Source organism: Anopheles coluzzii, chromosome 3 (genome assembly GCF_943734685.1).
Source record: "Anopheles coluzzii chromosome 3, AcolN3, whole genome shotgun sequence".
Classification (NCBI taxonomy): domain Eukaryota; kingdom Metazoa; phylum Arthropoda; class Insecta; order Diptera; family Culicidae; genus Anopheles; species Anopheles coluzzii.
The window spans coordinates 40,577,624-40,596,840 of NC_064671.1; the positions used below are offsets into that span (position 1 = coordinate 40,577,624).

General features: G+C 38.8%; 1 protein-coding gene across 5 annotated transcripts in view; it reads right to left on the bottom strand.

The window, feature by feature from the left end:
- Positions 1 to 19,217, bottom strand: part of LOC120956524 (neural-cadherin-like) — a 285,145-nt gene that overhangs the window by 55,220 nt on the left and 210,708 nt on the right. For 4 of the 5 annotated variants that reach the window (XM_049609789.1, XM_049609787.1, XM_049609786.1 and 1 more), the window contains one exon: positions 15,367 to 15,510. In XM_049609789.1, the coding sequence (XP_049465746.1) occupies positions 15,367 to 15,510 (144 nt within the window). The remainder of the gene's footprint in view (positions 1 to 15,366; positions 15,511 to 19,217) is intronic. The other variant, XM_049609788.1, reaches the window with a different exon arrangement.

Here is a 19,217-nt window from a genome sequence, read left to right on the forward strand (position 1 = left end):
AAAAAATGAATAGAATTTTCCAAAAGTTTCCTAGAATAATGGTGCGCAGTTTGTTGCCGTAGCAGCAGAAGAGCGACGTTTTGGATGATTTTCCTTGCTGACAAAACCAACTAACTGAAACTGTTCCCATGAAGTAGTTAGCATTTGTAATTCATTCCCATGAAAATTGAAAAGCTCTGGTGGAAGCAAACTGAAACTAGAATAAAAGCCCAGGTAGGACAAATTTTTAACACATACAACATTAGTATAATTAACAATCATGAGTATATCGTTAAAACAAGAGCCTCAGTATATAATTTTCATATTTGCCACGCTCTTTTCTCCATTTACCGAACCATCCTTTCATGCACTTGCGTGGGAATTATTTCAATTTTCAATAACGCTTTGCAAAATAAATGTTGCTTCCTTGCCGGGGTAAAACCCAAAAACTGTCACCACAAAAATGGTTGCACCATCGATGCACTGTAGCGCTCGTAAATGTTTTATTCCTTGCGCATTGAGATGGGAAAAATCTTTCGTTTGATTTATGGTTCATGAATAATTAACAGCGCCGAACAAGTTTTGGTATCCTTCCTGTATTTCCCTTTCTGGAGCAAGGAGTGAGCTGAAAAAGAAGCCTTAACTAAGCGCTAAATCCTTTCAAACAAACGATCTTCTATTTCGTGGGCAGTTTATCTTGTGCGTTACGCTCCCTCCCCCAGACGAGCGGTGATAGAGCTTCCGATGTTTACACATTGCCACCTTTCCCGCTACGAAAAACCTGCCAAAGAGAGCGAAAGGTGGACCCCGGTTGGCAAACTTTGCTCCTGAACGACCGATAAAAGCTAAATTATCGCAAACATCATCAAGCATTAGCTCGACGACCAAGTGCTCTCGTAGGACCGACCATGGGTAGGCAATGAGCCTTGGGCGTTTGGCTGTAGCGGCATGCGTTCTTTGTCATTGCACCACGTTCGATTGAAAAAAAAACACCCAAAATAATCCGGAAAATAAATTTGTTCTCCGGCGTGCAAAAGTACGATAGTGTGCTGCACAATATATAGAGAACGTACGGTGGTCGCTTCAAGTCAGTTCGTCATCGAGATCCCGGCGTTCGACCGCGTCTTGTGTCATACGCATCTTTCCTAGCTTTCTCTCTCTCTCTCTCTCTCTCTCTCTCTCTCTGTCTCTCTTTCTTTTGCTCTCTCTCTATCTCTCTCATAAGTGCCATAAATAATCGTTAATCGGTTTGGGGATCAGCACACACGCACACACATTCAAAACTGTGCGATGAAATATGTTTCCCGTCAAACTTTCGCATCAACCCACACCGTAAACTGGCACAAACTGTACACGTGCAAGCATTTGTGGTGCGGAAAACAGACAACTCGTCCGGCTAAGGAGTCCTTTTTTGGGGGTGTCGCCTCTGTCGCCTCGCATATGCCGCGTTGAATCGACCAGTTTTATAAGACTTTTTGAGGTGACATAATCTTAACTCAAGAGGAAAAAATATCACTTTGCACAGTCGAAGCGTGTCGGTTTTTGGAAGTAAACATTGACAAAAAAAAATGAAAAGAGGAATTAAGGATTCGCTCTCATAGGAAATATGTTTGTGGTACCCGACCGAGTAGAGTATGCCAAGAGACTCACTTTGAGGGAACACCGTAGGGAACAGAGCTGTTCCAGAATATGTCCGTGTAGTGCTTATCGATACAACATTGAAATATCCGTTGATAATTTTTTATCTGTAGCAATACACACTGGTACAAAGGGAGAGTGAAATAATGGGAAAGAAAGGAGAAAGGTGACAGGAATGCACTTACAGCGAATGGAAAAACTTGGTGTTGGTGACATGCACGTGAAAAGATAGATTGAAGTATACGTGAATGGATAAAGTAATATGAATGTATATGAGAGAATTGCTGTGGCTGGAAGACTATCAAGCAGCGACACATTTTGTTCCAGCAAATATATACCATAGCATGAGATGAAATGCTGCAGTAGATGAGTGGTGAAAAATTGGCTTCGTTGCGGGGGATAGAGAAGTGATAAGTTAGTTTTGATCACGCACACCACAATCTAGACAGGTGGATGTTATGGGTTTAACTGTTGCAGATAACTCTCCGGGATGTAAAGCATGCTTATTAGGATTCTACTTGTTTTTTTTTTCAACTGTTGATTTGAATCAAAAAATGTTTCCAAAATTATCATTTTTTCTCAAAATCTAATCTAACCTTTACAGTGTGTCAATGGTTCAGGTACGATGTTTAACAACCACTAGAAGAGGATGCGACAGCAAACGTACACAAATGAGCTTACTCTGAGGTTGAGGTACGTACGTACAACAGGATACCCACATATTAGCAGGCGTAAAAATTTCACCGGCAGTTTAAAAAGTAATCATTTTCGACTTCTCAAGCAGCCGCACCATGTTGTGTTTCTATTAGAATACTTGTTGTAGATTATACCTGTAAGCAATAAGAGGTGCTATTTCTTTTGAAAAACTTCTGAAAGCAGAGCAGCGAGGGGTGTGGTAGAAAATGACTTTAAAATAAAGACAATCCTCGGGATGGGATATGGCAAAAGTTCACACGTACACATGCTTTATAGGCAACCTTTTTCGAAAGCCTTCCAGTGTATGGCTCGGCACAGACCAGCACAAGTTTACGCAGGCCATTTCACCTTCAAGCTCTTTAGGATCTGCTTGAGTTGCAAAAAGTCGGCTGAAGCAGACAAAAAAATCTACAACAAGAAAAATTAAATGTTGACAGGGGCCCGATGCTGCACAGGGAAAAACTTTTTGAATCCCTGAAGGCCGATGTCATTTGGCCTCAATCTTTGTTTCCACATGCTTGTTCAGCGCTCACCCAGTGCACCGATGTCCATTAGCTTGAGAACAACGTCGAATTTATACCGTGCCGAACGTACAGCAGAAAATTGAGGCCTATCAAACTTCATAACAGAATCTTATAGCGCTGACATCATTAGGGTGGGAGTAGACATGAAAGTAAATGTAAAACAGTCCCTTAACTACATCAATTCTTTCTACTGGTGCAAAAGGAAAGAAATTGTTTGTACATTTTTTGCCCGAGAAGGTTCAAAACTGCACATTTGAAAAGAAATCTAGGTGTGTCAGAGCTTTACTACTGGATGTACTGAGAGATGAAACATCAAATCCGGAAGCCAAAAATTTTATCAGTTTTCGTGAGTTGAGCGAGAGATCTATATCACGACAAAAAGAGAATATGTGGTTTGATTGGGGCCTGCATCAGATGATGAACTTCTAGTTTCCATGTTTAAAATGATTGATCTTTTTCTCAAAGCTTGTTGTTAATTTATTTAAAGCAAATGACAACAGCTCCTTTTACATTCTTACCGGTTTGAGGTTGGTACTTTATTATTATGCGATTATTCGGAATTAATATTTAACGCCAATATCAATTAAGTGAATAAAAACTATTGTAATTGGAAGACCTATGGCACCTATGGAAGCAAAACAGATTCCTGTAATTTTAAGGAATTACAAGAAAATGGGTATTTACTTCTTGTTTAATGTTGAAATTTTCTTTAAGTCATTTCCAAACTGTTTTTAAGCGCTCAAGAAAACGATTAACACCTTTAACATGTATTTTGCAAGAAGTTATGTGATCATTTGATCATTTGTTGCACATTTTTCAAACTCCTGGAAAATATTTGCAGTATCTAGTAGTTGGCTGTAACAAATGTAGTGAGAAGCCATGCACGGTTTATCAAACAGTTCAGGAACCTTACCTAAAATAAGTTGTTCCTATTTCCTTGAGGCTGTTATGTCCCTAAATTGTAAATATAGGACACGCCTAACATAGATGTCATGTTTATATACATATCGATTTTTTACCAGGCATTTCGTGTGAATCACATAAATTATTTGGAAATTTAACATGCATTTAACAAAAATGTTAACACCTTTGGTTTAATTTAAGCGATACTAGTTGAAAATGTGAATTAATTTTTCATTAACTTATTGAGTATATCCTACCTCAATATCACTTATGACACTCATGATTTTTATAGGAATTCAATGATGAAAAAGTAATTAAAAATGAAATGACACCTTGAGATTAAAAAGATTCATAACAACGTGAACAATTCTTTTTTAGATGTAAAATTTTTATTCTCCTTGTAAACTTATATTATGTAAATGGTTTTACATCCTTCCATCATAATTAAATGAGTATCAGCGTATTTCATCGTACTTAAATCCCACTCAAATGACGTGTTGCTTAAGCAGTACAGAATATCCAGAGGGAAATTTATACTTTTTATGGTTTATTGCTGGTCTAAAGACGGTACACGATTCTCCGTGCTTGCCTCATCTTGCTTCCATAGTGGCTGTTTGGTGCAGTTTTACTAATTCGTTTATTATGATGGCTATTGCTTCCTGGGAAGGGAGAAACTGCCGGTAAAACAGGAAGTCTTATTTGACTAAACTACTTCCCAACTTCATCATACCACAAAGTGGGGGGAACAGTAAAATTTACAACCAAAATGAGCGAATATTAAAAGCAGCACTAGAGGGAAATGTGTCGTTTACGGCTACTGTAAAAGCACCGGTAATAACCGCAACTCGAAACGAAGGTGGCAAATGTCTGCTACTGCTGCTTCCGGCGGCCTCCTGTTCCCACCGAACGTTTGCGGTCTGTTGCCGCTACCCTGGCTGTCGCAAGGAAGTTGTAAAAGATTTACACTTGATTACTCGTATTATTCTGCAATTTTCTGGTGCCACCGTTTAGCACGGAGAACTCATCAGGCGTGAGCTTAAGCTTGCTTTGGGGAATAGCGTTGGGCAGATTGTCTTTGAGACAGGCTTAGTGTTGGAAGATTTGTTTCTGCACAAATCACGACACCCTGTGCCTAGGCACTAGTCGCAGCAGTAGAAGCTGCAACGGCGATTAGAATCGTAATAAATGCGCACCACCTTTGTCTTGGTGTAGCTGTCTTCTGACTTTGAAGTCGCAGCAGGATGTACCATTGCTTTAAATGCCCATGCATTTTCTGCCCTATGTTTGGGACGAGCATAAAAGCAAATGTAAACAAAATAAATTACGCCATTTGAATCAGAATTAAACGATTAACAATTTGTGATGTTTGTGCTTCCCCACACCCGAAACATGACACACCCGAAAATCATGGTTGAAGGCCATCGTTGTCGAATCGGTCCTGTGTCTCCTTAAATGGTTGCGGATTATTTTTCTCTTCTACTCGCTTTTGGATTAAGTGGGTAGATTCAATGCTAGGTGCAAGTATTTATTTAAACGGTTATAATACTCTGTAATTATCAAAATTGCGTGCTTAATTAATGGTAGCCGATTTTGCAACGTTACCTGCCAGCAGTGGCCAACAAACGCCTGATGGATGACAATGACAAGGATTGTGGTTAATTACAAGGCTGCCCGCGGCTTAAACCGGTTCTGAAATGTGAAATGTATACCTCGCAGGGTCCAAATTTTAACGTACAGCGTGAGCGACCGAATGATCAAACGATATTTTGCTGAGATATTTCAAGCCCAAGTGACCCAGCAGAGAGATGAAGATTATGAGAAGCTTTTACAATGGTGATTGGGAAGCATTTTAATTTCTGACACTTTTAACAATTTGTCATGTTTAGTTTCACGTTGAAATTGTTCAATTTTTCAAAGGCACTTATTTTTGTTAGAAAATGTTTCAAAGAGACAACCATTATTGCTATTGAAATACTTTACAAACTATGGGTTTTCAAACGACTGATGTGGATTTATGCTAATTATGTAATTGGTAGAAAATTATTTCAATTTATCTTATTCCCTTAATTTTGAACTGTTGTGATGCTTAGCTTATTTAAAAAAATATAAGCCTAACAATTGATTTTACTTATATTAAAACATTTAACTACCAAATACTGCATGTCATGATGCACTAAAATGGGATCCCTTGAAATGAAACTACATCAATATCATAATCTTCAAAATATATTATTTTCCGTCGATTGTAACTGCTATAAATGAACCAACAAATTGAAATCGAAGTTAAATATTTGATAACATTAAGCTGTGTATTCCATTGCTTCATTGCATAATCGCTCCTTCAATCTGCTTCAATTCCTACGCACAACCAATTTCAGTTGGGTTGTTCCATGCCTGAAGCAAAGGGACGCCAATCGTGACCATAAAGAGACGATCAATCCATGCTTTTCACACGGCAACTTCTATATCAAGCTTTACTAGAAACCGTACACCCAACTCCTCGTTTCCATTCGTCCCCAGGTTTGTGTGTCTTCAATTTCCTCCCCATTTTTTGGTGTTGCTGCTCCACCCACTTCTGTTTTTCGGAAGGAAATTCGATTCGCAGCGACGGAAAATCGTTATCAAAATAATTAAATTAAAACATCGTTCGCGTCGTCGTTCGCCGGGCTGTGAGCTTTTGGGCAACGGCTGTTGATTTATAATTCCAATTTACAAGTCGGTTGGGTTGTTGTGAAGAAGGCAGAAGGCTGACAGTGAGATGGACACGGGTTGGATAACCATCGGGCATGCCAGTCAACGACACGGAAACAGATGCGTTCATTTCACGCCATTTGGAAGCTAACGCCGGTGATGGAACGGATTCGTTTGCGATGGGATGGGTTGGACCGATTATTGAAAAATTCAATTTTCAACCGCTGGCAGCGCTCCATCTGGTGTTGCGTTTCAGTTGCGTCTGTGTTGTCTCGGAATTATTTTTTTTGTTATTTTACATCAGCAAATTCTGCTTGTCAAAAATACTTTGAAAATCTATGACACTGAGCAAATCGTGATGCAGGTGGTCAATGCTTATCCCTTTCATTGAAACGAATAAGCATTCCTTTTAGAAGCATTAAAAACGAAACATGCTGAAGCAACTGGTATACATTAAATACGAGATAGCTTGACACCCTGAATTGTGTGAAATTTCACGCTTACACAAGGCAACTTCAACCACATAATCTAAATAGCGCATAAAAAAACTATTTTGAATGCTGCTGCGTCCTTGCTTTATCAGTAGTAAGTACTACCATCAGTAAGTGTGTATGTTTGTGGGAGGGTGTTTTTTATCATTCTCGTTTTCCCAGCTTAAGATTCTAATTAATGTTACGTATTAAGTAATAGTTAATTAAGTAATTATCTTTTTAAATAAGTTTTCTTATAACCACTCGGTTGATAACGCTTTTCTTCCCTAGATTTTACTAACTTTCCTCGCATGTACACTAGTATCTGAAACGAACTATGCCAACGAAGGACAATGGACGCATTCATAAAGAATCGGTGGCGTGATCGGAGCAAAACGAACGAGGTGCTCGTGGATGCTCATGAAGAAGAAAAGTGTGTCGCTGAGAATCTTGGTTCCTCCGGTAGGATGAGAATAAATGGGAGAGTAAAGGCATGCTTTTAAGTGATAAAAACAAGCGTTACCGTTAGCACTTAACCTTTACGAGCGTCGTTTACATTGTGTGTAAATAAAGTATGATGGATGCTGAAAAAATATAGTACCTTACTTAAGTGTTTTCGAACTAAATCCGCCCAGCATCTTTTACCTTTTAAGTCGTAACAATACATCCAAACGTACGTACCAGTCACCAAGTTACCTAATTAGTTCCTTGAGAAGAGTAATAAAAATAAAAATATTTTGGTACAATTTTTTTAAACAAAATCAGTTTTGCTTATTCCTTTCCCCACATCAAGTGGACTTTTCTATCAGATTTTTTAAACAGCTTTTCGCAATTGAAGAATCTTTCATATAACTTCCATGTTGGAGTGCAACAGTATCAACATTTGTTTGTGATCGGCTTCGGTTCAAAATCAAATATGTATAATTTTTTGTGCGTTCTGTTAGTTCTTGACAGCAGTGAGACCTTTATGATATTACAAAACCGGTCGAGAGTTTGGATAGCTTATGGTTCCCATGCCTAGAAAGACAATTCTGAGACCATTTGGTAAATATTTTGACAAAATGTCGCTTTCAAATATTTGATACATTGTAAATTGGCGTTTTACTTACTGGATGAAAGATTTGGTTACCGTTTATTGTTGATGAATATAACATTTTCTATTATTCTCGATGAAAGACAATACCCCAGCGTAAACATCATGATACGTCCTTTTCAAATAAGTCAACAGCTCACTCAAGGCAGAGACAGATTTGCGATGACATGCCGATAAATATTTGCTCGCAATTTCGTACCACGGGTTACGACATCAACAATCTTTCGGTTGCTTCCCATTCCAAAAATTCATTTGTGTACATCCTTGTATGGGGAACGTGTAGGGATGTTTTTGTGTTTTATTCCTGCTACTGCTACCCATCGTTTGCTTTTAATTAATACCATGCATACCTATGCCATCAGTTGGTCTCTCTGTTGGAACGAAAAAAGCTCAACCCAGTAACTCGATGGGATTATATGTTCCTCCTCTACTCGCACCCACCTTAAGCAGCTTTGTGCTAATGTAGCACTAGGGTTCTTGCTACCCGACAGGCAACACAAACACTAATCCCGTCGTCACATCGTTTATTTCGTTTCGAGTGGGGGTGAAACCTTGTCCGCTCCAGGGACCATAATCGCTTTCCGTTCTTTCCGCGATGGCTTCGCATGGCTCAGCGGTAGTTCATTCAGCTTTCGTAATTATAAACTTTCCCTAGACCAAAAACGGGCCCACTCAGAAGCTGATGTTTATCCAAGTGCGCTGCAAATACTTTCATCGTCTGCTTCTGGTGGTGGTATGAATGTCTTTGGCCGTTTCGTTTTCTTCACCAGAAGACGGATTGACCGGAAAGTACGCTGTACCGTACTGCTTGTGATTATAACGAGCCAAGGACAAGATACTGATTTCCCTTGATTCCGGCATGTCAGCGTCCGGAGCAGTACCAGTTGGCATGAGTGCGCGTTTTTGGTGTTTAGCAAATTTGAGTCCTCGAATTGAGCGGAGGCCATACTTGCCTATGAAAGTCACAACCGTGTTCCTGTGCTCGAAGCGGAAGCTGTGGCGAGGATGCCGATTGCTTACTTCGGGACCGAGGTCCGGTAGGCTATGGGGATAGTTCTAGCACAATCGACACCAGTAGGAAGTAGGATTGTGGAACGAACTACCAAAGATTACAAGCGGTACAAGAACTGGTAAGATGGCAGCAATGACTTCACAATCGCACAACTTTTAATGGTAATATTTTGTAGCGTAACCGGATGTGACGCATGTACCAGCGGAAGTACATGGGAATGGTTACTGCTAGGTTCGATGCGGCAACCTGACCCATTTTGATGATGACCCATGGTTTCTAGAACACCAAACCGAAACACAGCTTCGGTATTGTTCCGTGCTATGGCGTTGTTAGTCTCGGCGTTATGAAGATCGATATGATATTTTAGGTACCCAATCATGGGCGGGCAAGTAGAAATGCATGAACAGATGGATAAGGATGCACAGCGGGTTGTTTGTTTTGTATGTTTTGCACGAAAATACGTTTCAATTACTGGTAGCGTCGAAATACCGGCTATTCGTCTATCCGAGCGCATTTCAGTTTTATTTGGAATTATTGCTCCAGCCTTTGAGAAAATATCAAGACTCGACATTACTCTCGGGAACAATTTGTTAAATTTCTTAACGGTAGATGGGTTTGCAGCTTGGACGAAAAGCATGAAATGGGATATTTGCGGTTAAGCTCGATCCGTGTATGCATGTACACAAACAAACTCGCTTTAAGGTGGTGTACATACAGATTCGTTAAACCAGCTGCAAATACAATTCACACAACATCGATGTAGACGGCTTCACAGATCAAATGAAATTTGAGGGTGGCAGGAAAGATGAGGGTATGTAGCAAACTAATTATAAAGTACAGTGGCAGGAAATCTTTTCTTTGGTGCAGGAAAAGGCTCTGAAGGGGAATGTTATAACATACAGTTTAATTAAAATATGCAAGGAGATGTTTGCTGTACGTACCGTGAGCCTCATTCCTCCGGCAGTAAGCACCAACGGACCTAACAGGCACTTTTGAAAGACGCGTCACTGACTGTATGCACTGCAGTTGAAATTACAGACAAGAGTATCATCATCGGACTTTAGCGATATATCGATGTAATCCTTTTTATATGAGGTGTTACGTTATACTTAAGTTGCTACTTTTCCCTAGTTATGGCTCCTGGAATTCAAGAGCGCTTTGAAAAAGTAGATATTTGTAAAGAGGAGCTTAAGAAAATGCTATGCAGCTGTACTGCAGCAGCTTTTCGAGCTTCTATCGCTCTGAGCTACAACCAATTTAGGCAAATATTGTAAGAGTTGTGCTTTTCTTTTAGCTCGAATGCTTGGAACAATCTGAAACATGCCACTATTGAACTGGTACATAATTAAAACACCCAGCTGTACTATGTGTGTGCTTCCCTGCGAACCAAACATGCTTTGTTCGTCCTCTCACTTTGCTCAAGAATATTTGCATCTACTCCCGTGCTTTGCAAAGCACTGCACAACGGAGGGTGTATTAACGACCAGAACGGTGTGTATACGCGCGTAGCATCTTCGAGCATGCCTGTTGCGTACGGCGGTGAAAACTTCTGGCAGCTAGGAACGTGTCGTGTGTTGAAATTATGTCCGTATCAAGTTTACCTTTGCTGGTGCTTTTCACACAAACACACATGGTTGCTTTTTCACGTACTGACTTGCCTTGTTTGAAGTTAATTGGATGGGTTTAGCGGGTACGTCGGTTTATGTACCGCGCCTCAAAGGCATGGGAGTTTCTAGCAAAACTGATCGTACAGTGCGTGCACGAGTCTGTTTATCTAGGCTTGTATGCATGTGTTGGAATGAAAGTTTAATTTAATAGGAGTGATGTTATTCCGATCCACTCCGGAGAATATTGCACCCATGGATGGTGAGGATGTGTAGCTGGCTGCTTCTCGAGATTGGTGCAGAGATGATACAATTTTACAGCCACGTGTAATTGAAAGTAACATTATTGTTTACCTCCGTGCTGATGAACTTAGTTGTTGTTACAATATTATAATTGTTTTAATGAACTCAAGTTTCATTAATCCATTTCGTTTGGTCAATTTCTATCGTTCGATGTTTATCTTAAATTATTCTGTCAGTTTATCTTAAATTACTCTGACTAAGTAAAGTGTAACTTCACATTCAAAGTAAATTAGTCTTTAGTTTATAACTCCACTAGTTGTAACTAGTACATAATCAGAACGAGCAATAATACAAGTTTTAATACAAAAAAAAATTATTCTCTATTTGAGCGATTTGGTTTGAATAGGAATGGGTAGGCGAATGAGTAAAAATAATTTGGTTAAGCATTTTCCAAGAATGTTAAACTTATATGCAGGTCACATTGTGCTGTGCTAGGATCGTTATCCTAGCTAGAACTGTGCTAGGATCGTTATTGCAGTTGGCCAATCTATCATTTGTGTTATATTTATTTTGTTTCGCTGAGGCGTTTTTCCTTTTTTCATTAATGTGGAGTTTTTTATTCGGTTTAGACAAATAACGCTTTATTTAGATTTCAGTTCACAACATGTTATTCGCTTCGCGGTCCGAATTCAACTCCTCGCGCTTAACCCGCGCTCCCGATTTTAAAGCTGCGCGTTCTCTCTCTCGCTACTCGTTCCTAGTTCGCTCTCGTTCTCCTGATCTCGCTATCGTTATTTCTCTCTCTCACTACCACTAGCGCTTTTCCTTTCTTACATTAATGTTCATGGAGTATGCAAAAAGATTTTCGAAAATGGAAAATTCAAATCAATTTCAGGAAATTGAAAAAGATTCTGAATCTAGAAGATTTGAATAATTTTAATATTAATTGAAAAGCTTAATCAAATGCAAAAAAAATATATTAAACATCAATTGATTTCAATAATGCAAGTATAGTCTCATCATCATAACGATGCCACCCAAGGAAGTCATCATTACGTCAGACCAAAAGAGTTTGCAATATTTTCAGATTAAAACGTTACCGTAAACGTCTTTTATACATTCATAGAATTTATTGTGTCATTAGCATCAGTAACGGTTAAAAGATCAGTTGCCTTCATGCCACCTTCCCACTTCATGAAGAAACATTACTTCACCCTTCCTAGAATCTATTACATCACCTACAAAACATCTAAGCGCATTAGATGGTTGAAGGAATAAGTGCGTTTAACAGGTTTTAATGCTAATGCTAAGACCTGATTAATTATACGGTCATTAATTTTCGTCGGTCTACGCACGCACGCGAGTTCCGCAGGTTCTAGGAAAAAACGCTACACAAATCATAATATTCATCCGTCACAAATCCAAAACACATCAAAAGGGTAACTAATTTGTCTCGCCTCCAATTGACAACTTGTTTGGGTGCCCCAAATGGGAAACCGTGGAATGAGGAATAGCACAGGATTTTGTTCATTACCATTGAGCAGCTCGTGCTACGTTATTCCATTTAAATACATGCCTTTTCCCAATTTACGCACGAGTAACAATGCTCGGCACAACCGCGACAGGAGAAACGGAGCAATACTCGGCGTCCATCTTCGTATTTTTCTTTACATTTTTTTAATCATCAGCGCGATAATGGTTAAGCCAGTCAAGCTTAACCGAAAGCCGGCGGCACATTAACTCACTGGCAGAGGAATAACAGCGAAGTGGATTGCATAGTTACACTGATTGAAAAATCAGCTTGATGGCTTCCTCGTGCACACCATGGTCATAGCCTTGAGTGACTTTGGTAAAGGGATTAATTTATTGAATTAATGCCAACCTTCCACCGAGCATCCTACCCGTGCCAGTGAAAATGGCCCCATTTCTTTAATATCACGTCACCAGCTTGATTCCATTTATCGATTTACGCGTGTTTCGAGTTTGCGATAGCAAGGCAGGCAGCAGCGTTACGCTTACAACCAGAAGGTTTTTATTTAAATTCACATTATTACGGCTTCGGCCGGAAGGTTTTGGTGATTGTGGAGACACGGTCGTACCGGCATTGGAAGAAATTGTATTGCTGGCTGGGTGGCGTTTGGCGTTCAAGTTTTGTGTGGTTCCACTTGCGTGCCACGTTGAGCTGGAGCTTGTGTCACCCTAGTGCTAAGCTTTTCGTGCTAATAATCCAATCGAATCGTATTTCCTTGTTACTACCTTCTGCATTTTTGAACAAACTCGATCTCCGCTCACCAAGGTTAAAATACAAAAGGAAAAGTAAGACGCTTGTAGCATTTTTTGCATCATACTTGCGGGCGAGAGGTAGTTGGTTCTGCCTAGAAAAGCTGCTTCGAAATTGAAATGAAATCGAAATAAATTGATTCAAGCGCGAACGAGGAAAAGTACGCATTCACAAAAAGCGGTTTTTTATAAAGCATCTGTGTTATTTTCCCACAAGCAACCTCCAAATTGTGTTTTTTTCTTTTTCATTTTACTCTATATTTGTACGATTTCCTACTTACGATCACCAAAATAAACCTTCCCGTTCGTTTACATTTGTGGTCGATGAAAAGCATTCACTGCTTAAGCATGTGGCATTCTTTTTCTATCGCATCGTTTATTCAACATTAGTTCATGCGTAGCGAAAACGAAACCTTAAAGCTGAAAATATCAGCTCTTACGCTAGCAGAAACTGTTCCTTAAACTTGCAAAAAAGAATTCCCCAGAATACATTCCATCCAATTGATTCGCAGCATATTTGCGTGCGAGATGTGTTTGCGTGAGAGCGCATACCGTGTCTCTTGGGTGGTGTGGAGAGTCGTGCTTGTTTCTTCAGTGATAAATATTTTCCTTCTTTTTCAGCGGTAGTGCAAGGAATGCTTTTCCGAGAATGGTTCCCGTCTTGTGGCATTCGTATTTCTTTCATAAGTCAACTGACAACCTTTGCTGTTCCAGCATAATGTGCACAGACTGGGTGCAAATTTCACTTTAAAATCTTAAAATATCAACGTTGCGTCTTGGATTACTTAGAGAGTATAACATAATCTGCTTTTGCATACTATTTTTGTGGATGATGTTCGCTACAGAACAGGAGAAGATTTTGCCGAGATTTGATATTCATGGCTAAGCAATAAACTTTCTTCAAGTGCTAGCCATGCTGATTTATTTTAAAGATATGGTTAATGTTTAATTAACATTTCTTTTAAACACAACGCTTGTATGGTTAGGTGTGTGAGTGTACCGAAGAGACAAAAAAAATCAAATTTGAGGGGATATAACGAGTGCCTTACAGGTTTATCAAAGCATTTTTCTTAAATTTGAATCAATACTAAAGAGAGATAAATAAATATCTCTACGTGTAATCGTACTTAACGTTTTCAATGAAGAAGGTTTGATGTCAATCACATTCAATAAAAAAAATCCCAATTCCAACTATTATTTTATTTTTTGAGTTAGTTATTTTTATCATTCTTAGAAAGTACACAACTAAATGCTTTGTTTTTCCTTTCGAATGCGTTTCATCTCCAAACAAACAACAGCCACTGAAGAGCTTGTAAGCTTCGAGCATTGAGAGTGCGTCCAAAATGTGAAGTTCGCTTTGGTGGAGGAAAACAGTAAACATACTTAAAGTTTTGTTTGCTTACTAGAAAGTAGCAAGTACGAATAACGGTATGGTACCTTCGCGTACACACATTAACAAACAAACCCACCTAAACACCCACACATACATCCAAACAAACAGAGGAAAGCCTCATACGTCATGTAAAGACGTACATACACGAATGCATTACAGCTGAAGGCTACTCACGAAAACGGTCCCAACATGAGGAAAGTGCACAGAAAGTGAAAGAAAACAAGACTTCTCGCACAGGCCGGCTTCGTGCACTCCCACGGGTTTCGGAAAAACAACCACTTTTGGGATAAAATGAGGAAAGCTTTTTTTGCTGGAACACAGGGCTGATCGCTTCGTCCATGTTCAGGGGTTCATGCTTAGATTCCCTTATCAGAGATTATAGAAACAAGTTTGAATTCAGAGGCAAATATGTGGCAAAACATTTTCATCTGTTTTCGTGATGAATTCCTTTAAGATAAAGGGATGTTGTTTTTAATACATGAATTAAATGGTCTAAAATGCGTCAAAAATATAAAAAACAGTATTTTTACAATTTATTTAAACTTTTTTCCTTACATTTATGTTAGGTTTATTTTTGCTAGTACGTGCCGCTGTACAAACGTACCGTAGTAAAATGTACCACTGGCAAAGTAGAAAGAATCCGAGGGAAACAAGAGTGAGATAGTTATAAGAACGCGACCAACAAAATGTGTATAAAAGGAGATGGATTTGGAATAAACGGGGAGAATTGTTTTGGCTGCACGAGTAACAAGTGTCTGTGTTAAGCGTTCTTTTCGATTCTTTACATTTATTTGAGGAAATTTGTCATACCATTTCACGAAACTATATCATAACACTTACCCTCACCGTGCGTCTTTGCGGTGACGTTAAGAAAGTTGTGATTGATTTCCACATTCTCGTCGATGTCCGCCTCATAGATAACTTTCTCAAAATAGAGTGGGTAATCGTTCTTGTCGGCAATACCTGTTTTGATGAATTTAGTAACTGAAAGGAAAACAAAACACACAAAATTTACTCGTTAGTTAGTTGTTTAAAGTGGTGCGCTCGAACAGTGCGCTAAAAATATAACTACGACAGCATTCACTAAAGAAAACGCCACAACATTGGACCCTATCTGGAAACAAATATCAAAAGAAACGAAAAACTAATGGAAAAATATTTTAATGTTGCTTCTTATGTCGGGTTCCATCTGGCATCCAAACAGTCATCGTATATGTCGCTTGCGTAACCGATTCCGGACCAAACGCTCCCGAAAATCCGTGACTAATGAAAAACTGGTAGCGATAAATTTCGAATTTCCTGCTTCCATTACGGTTTCGAACCATAGTAATTGAAATAGGAATATATATAACGTATAAAAAAGTGGTTAGACAAAGATGTCACACCGGCACCGGTAAAGAAGTGGAAAATACAATAGAAAGAATTGCATAAAGTTGAAATGGAAAAAAAATGTTGTCTCGCTACCGAAATCTTCACTGACCCACCTCACCCAGCTCCCAACAAATCCAATGGTTCGTTTCGTTGTCTGTGGATCCATAATGTGTCTTCGACTCTAGATTTTCTCTTAGAACGATTCGAAGGGGCAGAAAGCCAACAGGGTGTATGTAAGTATGTATGTGTGTGTGTCTTTGTATTGGTTTCCGGCACAAATCCGAATTCAGACCAGACCGAATCCAGGCATAGATATCCATCGAACCAATAGCGTACGGTTATTCGCGCGTTCCAGCTGAGCTTGTGATTCGGTGCAATCACAATCGTCACGGTACCATGACACAGTGAGTTGTGTTGGCCCTCTCGCTACTCTCCTCATGGACAATGTGTGACGAGAAGTGCAACCCAAAGCACAATTTAAAACAATTTAAAATCCATTTTCTACTACCATGATTGCTGACTTTGATTCGTACGTTCGTTCGTACACTGGCCATGTACGCCATGCCGCCAGCTCGAGAGACGACCCCATCAAGTAGTATAATAGTACGACGCAAGGAGTGATGGTAAGAATCCGTCGCCATCGGGGCTCAATTAGGAACTTCTTGTTTTTGGTTTTATTAATTTAAATTTTTCAGATAATGTGTTGTGTGTGCGTGTGTTTTATTAAAATTAATGTTTATGTTGTTTTAAATTTTAAGCTTATCTCATTTAATCCAGTTTTTGTTATTTTATTCAAGTGAATAGACTTTAATTATAGGTGAGTCAAGAGTAGCCCATTTGAAAGTGATTATTTATATATTTTGTGTTATGACGGGTTTGTTGCTGGTAGCAATAAACTATTACAAACCACTTTCAATGGTCATTAATTATAAAAATTCTTAATTCAAAAAAATCGTCTGTATTTACCATACTATGTATAACTGCGCTAAAATAAGAAAAATCATATTGTGAAACAAAAGCTGCACTGAAACCAAAAAGGTTGTTGCGAAGGTGCCTGCTTTTGCTTTGTTTTGTTTATCTTTGTACAATCTTTGCGTTGAATGTGAATCGAATGATTAACAATTGCATAATATTTATAAAAAGGGTAGTGCTTTTTCGTGTACGGATTTTGATTGCCATTTGAAAAAAAAAAATAAATACATCTTTCGTGAATGGTCAATAAACAAGTTGACAGCGGATAAAAAGAATGAAGAAGATCTGCACAAAGTTTTCTCAAATTAGAAGTTTGTTTGAGCGATTTTTTCGCCACAAAAGGATAAAAGAACAATAATCAAATTTCAGCAAATGTTGCTGTTTTTTATATTAATTTCAAACACTAATGTTAAGCCACATGTTCTTTGTAATTTCCTTATTGTAGCATAATGAATGTTTCTCAAGGCTTTGTTTATCTTTTAAAGAGCAACTTTTCTTTAAAAACATTTTTTTATTATGTAAATAAAACATGTTTACTGTCAAACTATTCCTTTTTTGTCAAAGCATAATTTTAAAAATTAAAAGGGAAACTATCCTTGAAACGCTTTCCTGAAAAGAATGCTTAAACAAGGTTCTATAACTGACAATCGTTAAAGATTCATGCAGATGCCATTAAAACGAGTGCAAAATGAAATAAACCGTTCAGTGTGTGTTATTCCTTCTTAGGTATCTTTTTTTCTCCCAGTCACACATTGATCAATTGAATGGTGCAATGCTAACATCGAGGGCACTGTTTTCATTTATAAAATAAAATGAATTATCTCGTCAAATATGACTTCGTTTGCTGTATGTGCTATTTTTCAATCCTTCTTTCTGCTCAAATTCGAATGGCAGGTGCATCGGCAGGAGTGCTACATACCAAAACTGTTTGCTTCTAGCAGGGCAGGTGAAAATGGAACAATTGAATTACTCACTTTTTATCGCGGGATGCAACAGCATGCGAGGCGTTTGTATCGTGTGTCGTTCCTCTGATGCATGCGATATTTTTTGCTAAAGCCATATATACGCTGACTGCGTTATGAAATAATCGCTGAAGGATTTTTGCAAATGGTTTAATAAAATGAAGTCAAAATAATTTCGTGGCAAGTTTTTTTTTTTTGCTTTGTGAGTTGCCTTGTAGCATGAAGTTTGTAGCTCTATTTATAGCTCTGAACGGAAAGATTTATTTTGCTATTTAAATTGCCTAATACATTGAAATTAATATTTTAAAAAGCAAAACAATATTAAGTATTATGCTTATTCCCAGAAACATTCATTGTAAAATAGTGTTGCTTGTATAATTTCAATGGCATCGATGGCAAAATGTGTATATTTGCATATTTGAAGTGGTTCTTTTATTAACGTGCGTTTAATCAAATAAACGAGTGACAACAGAAGGAACATTCGCTATTCGTGTAGCATTTTGAATCAGACTCTAAATATTGAAGAACATTGTGTTGTCAGTTGTTTGCATTTATCAAAGAGTTATTACATTTCCTATCCTTCAGTTTCATTGCTGTGCAATGTTTGCTGTCCACGATTCTTAACCGTTGCGTGGAACCAGTACAACGTTACTCGTATGAACGGATAAAGCGCCAGGCGCCTCCATGACACTATAATTTAATGACAATCCATTGACAGCTGCATTTGTCGCGATGGAATCGTTCGTTTAGCACGCAACATGAGGAAAAACGGATGAACTTGGAGGACAATATGGTCACAGCTACAAATCTGCCATGTTCTGTGCCTTGCCATGAGTTTCAATCAATCCTGCTATAGCACCGCCGACCCCATCGATGTCCCTTATTTCCGTCGCACTCTTGCAAGGATAGCTTGATAGATACAAATGGTAATAAAAAGCGTGATCTGGCAGATAAAACACCTCTAAATGTGACTGGTCGGTGCGCGTCAAATTAGATAAAAATAAAACCTGGATGGTTGCGAAACTTTGTCCCACGCCTCATGGCCACTCGAAACAAAGACATTTTATTAACGTGACATAAAGTCGTCTTCGGCAACCTCGTCCATTCATCGATGATGCTGCTATTTAGCGTCGGGCAAGATACTTTCTCGTACTTTTTATGTACATTTGCTTGCCAGCATTCGCTATCGTTGTCTTCCTTTCCATTCTTAATGTCTCCCCCCCTCCTCTCTCTCTCTCTCTCTCTCTCTCTCTCTCTCTCTCTCTCCTTTTCTCTCCCTCCGTCGACTCAATTATTGAAAATGGTTCTCTGGGTGGGTACTGTCGTGTGGCCATCTCATCTCCTATCCTTCATGCGACCAATGTAGAAACAAAACACACCGAGTGC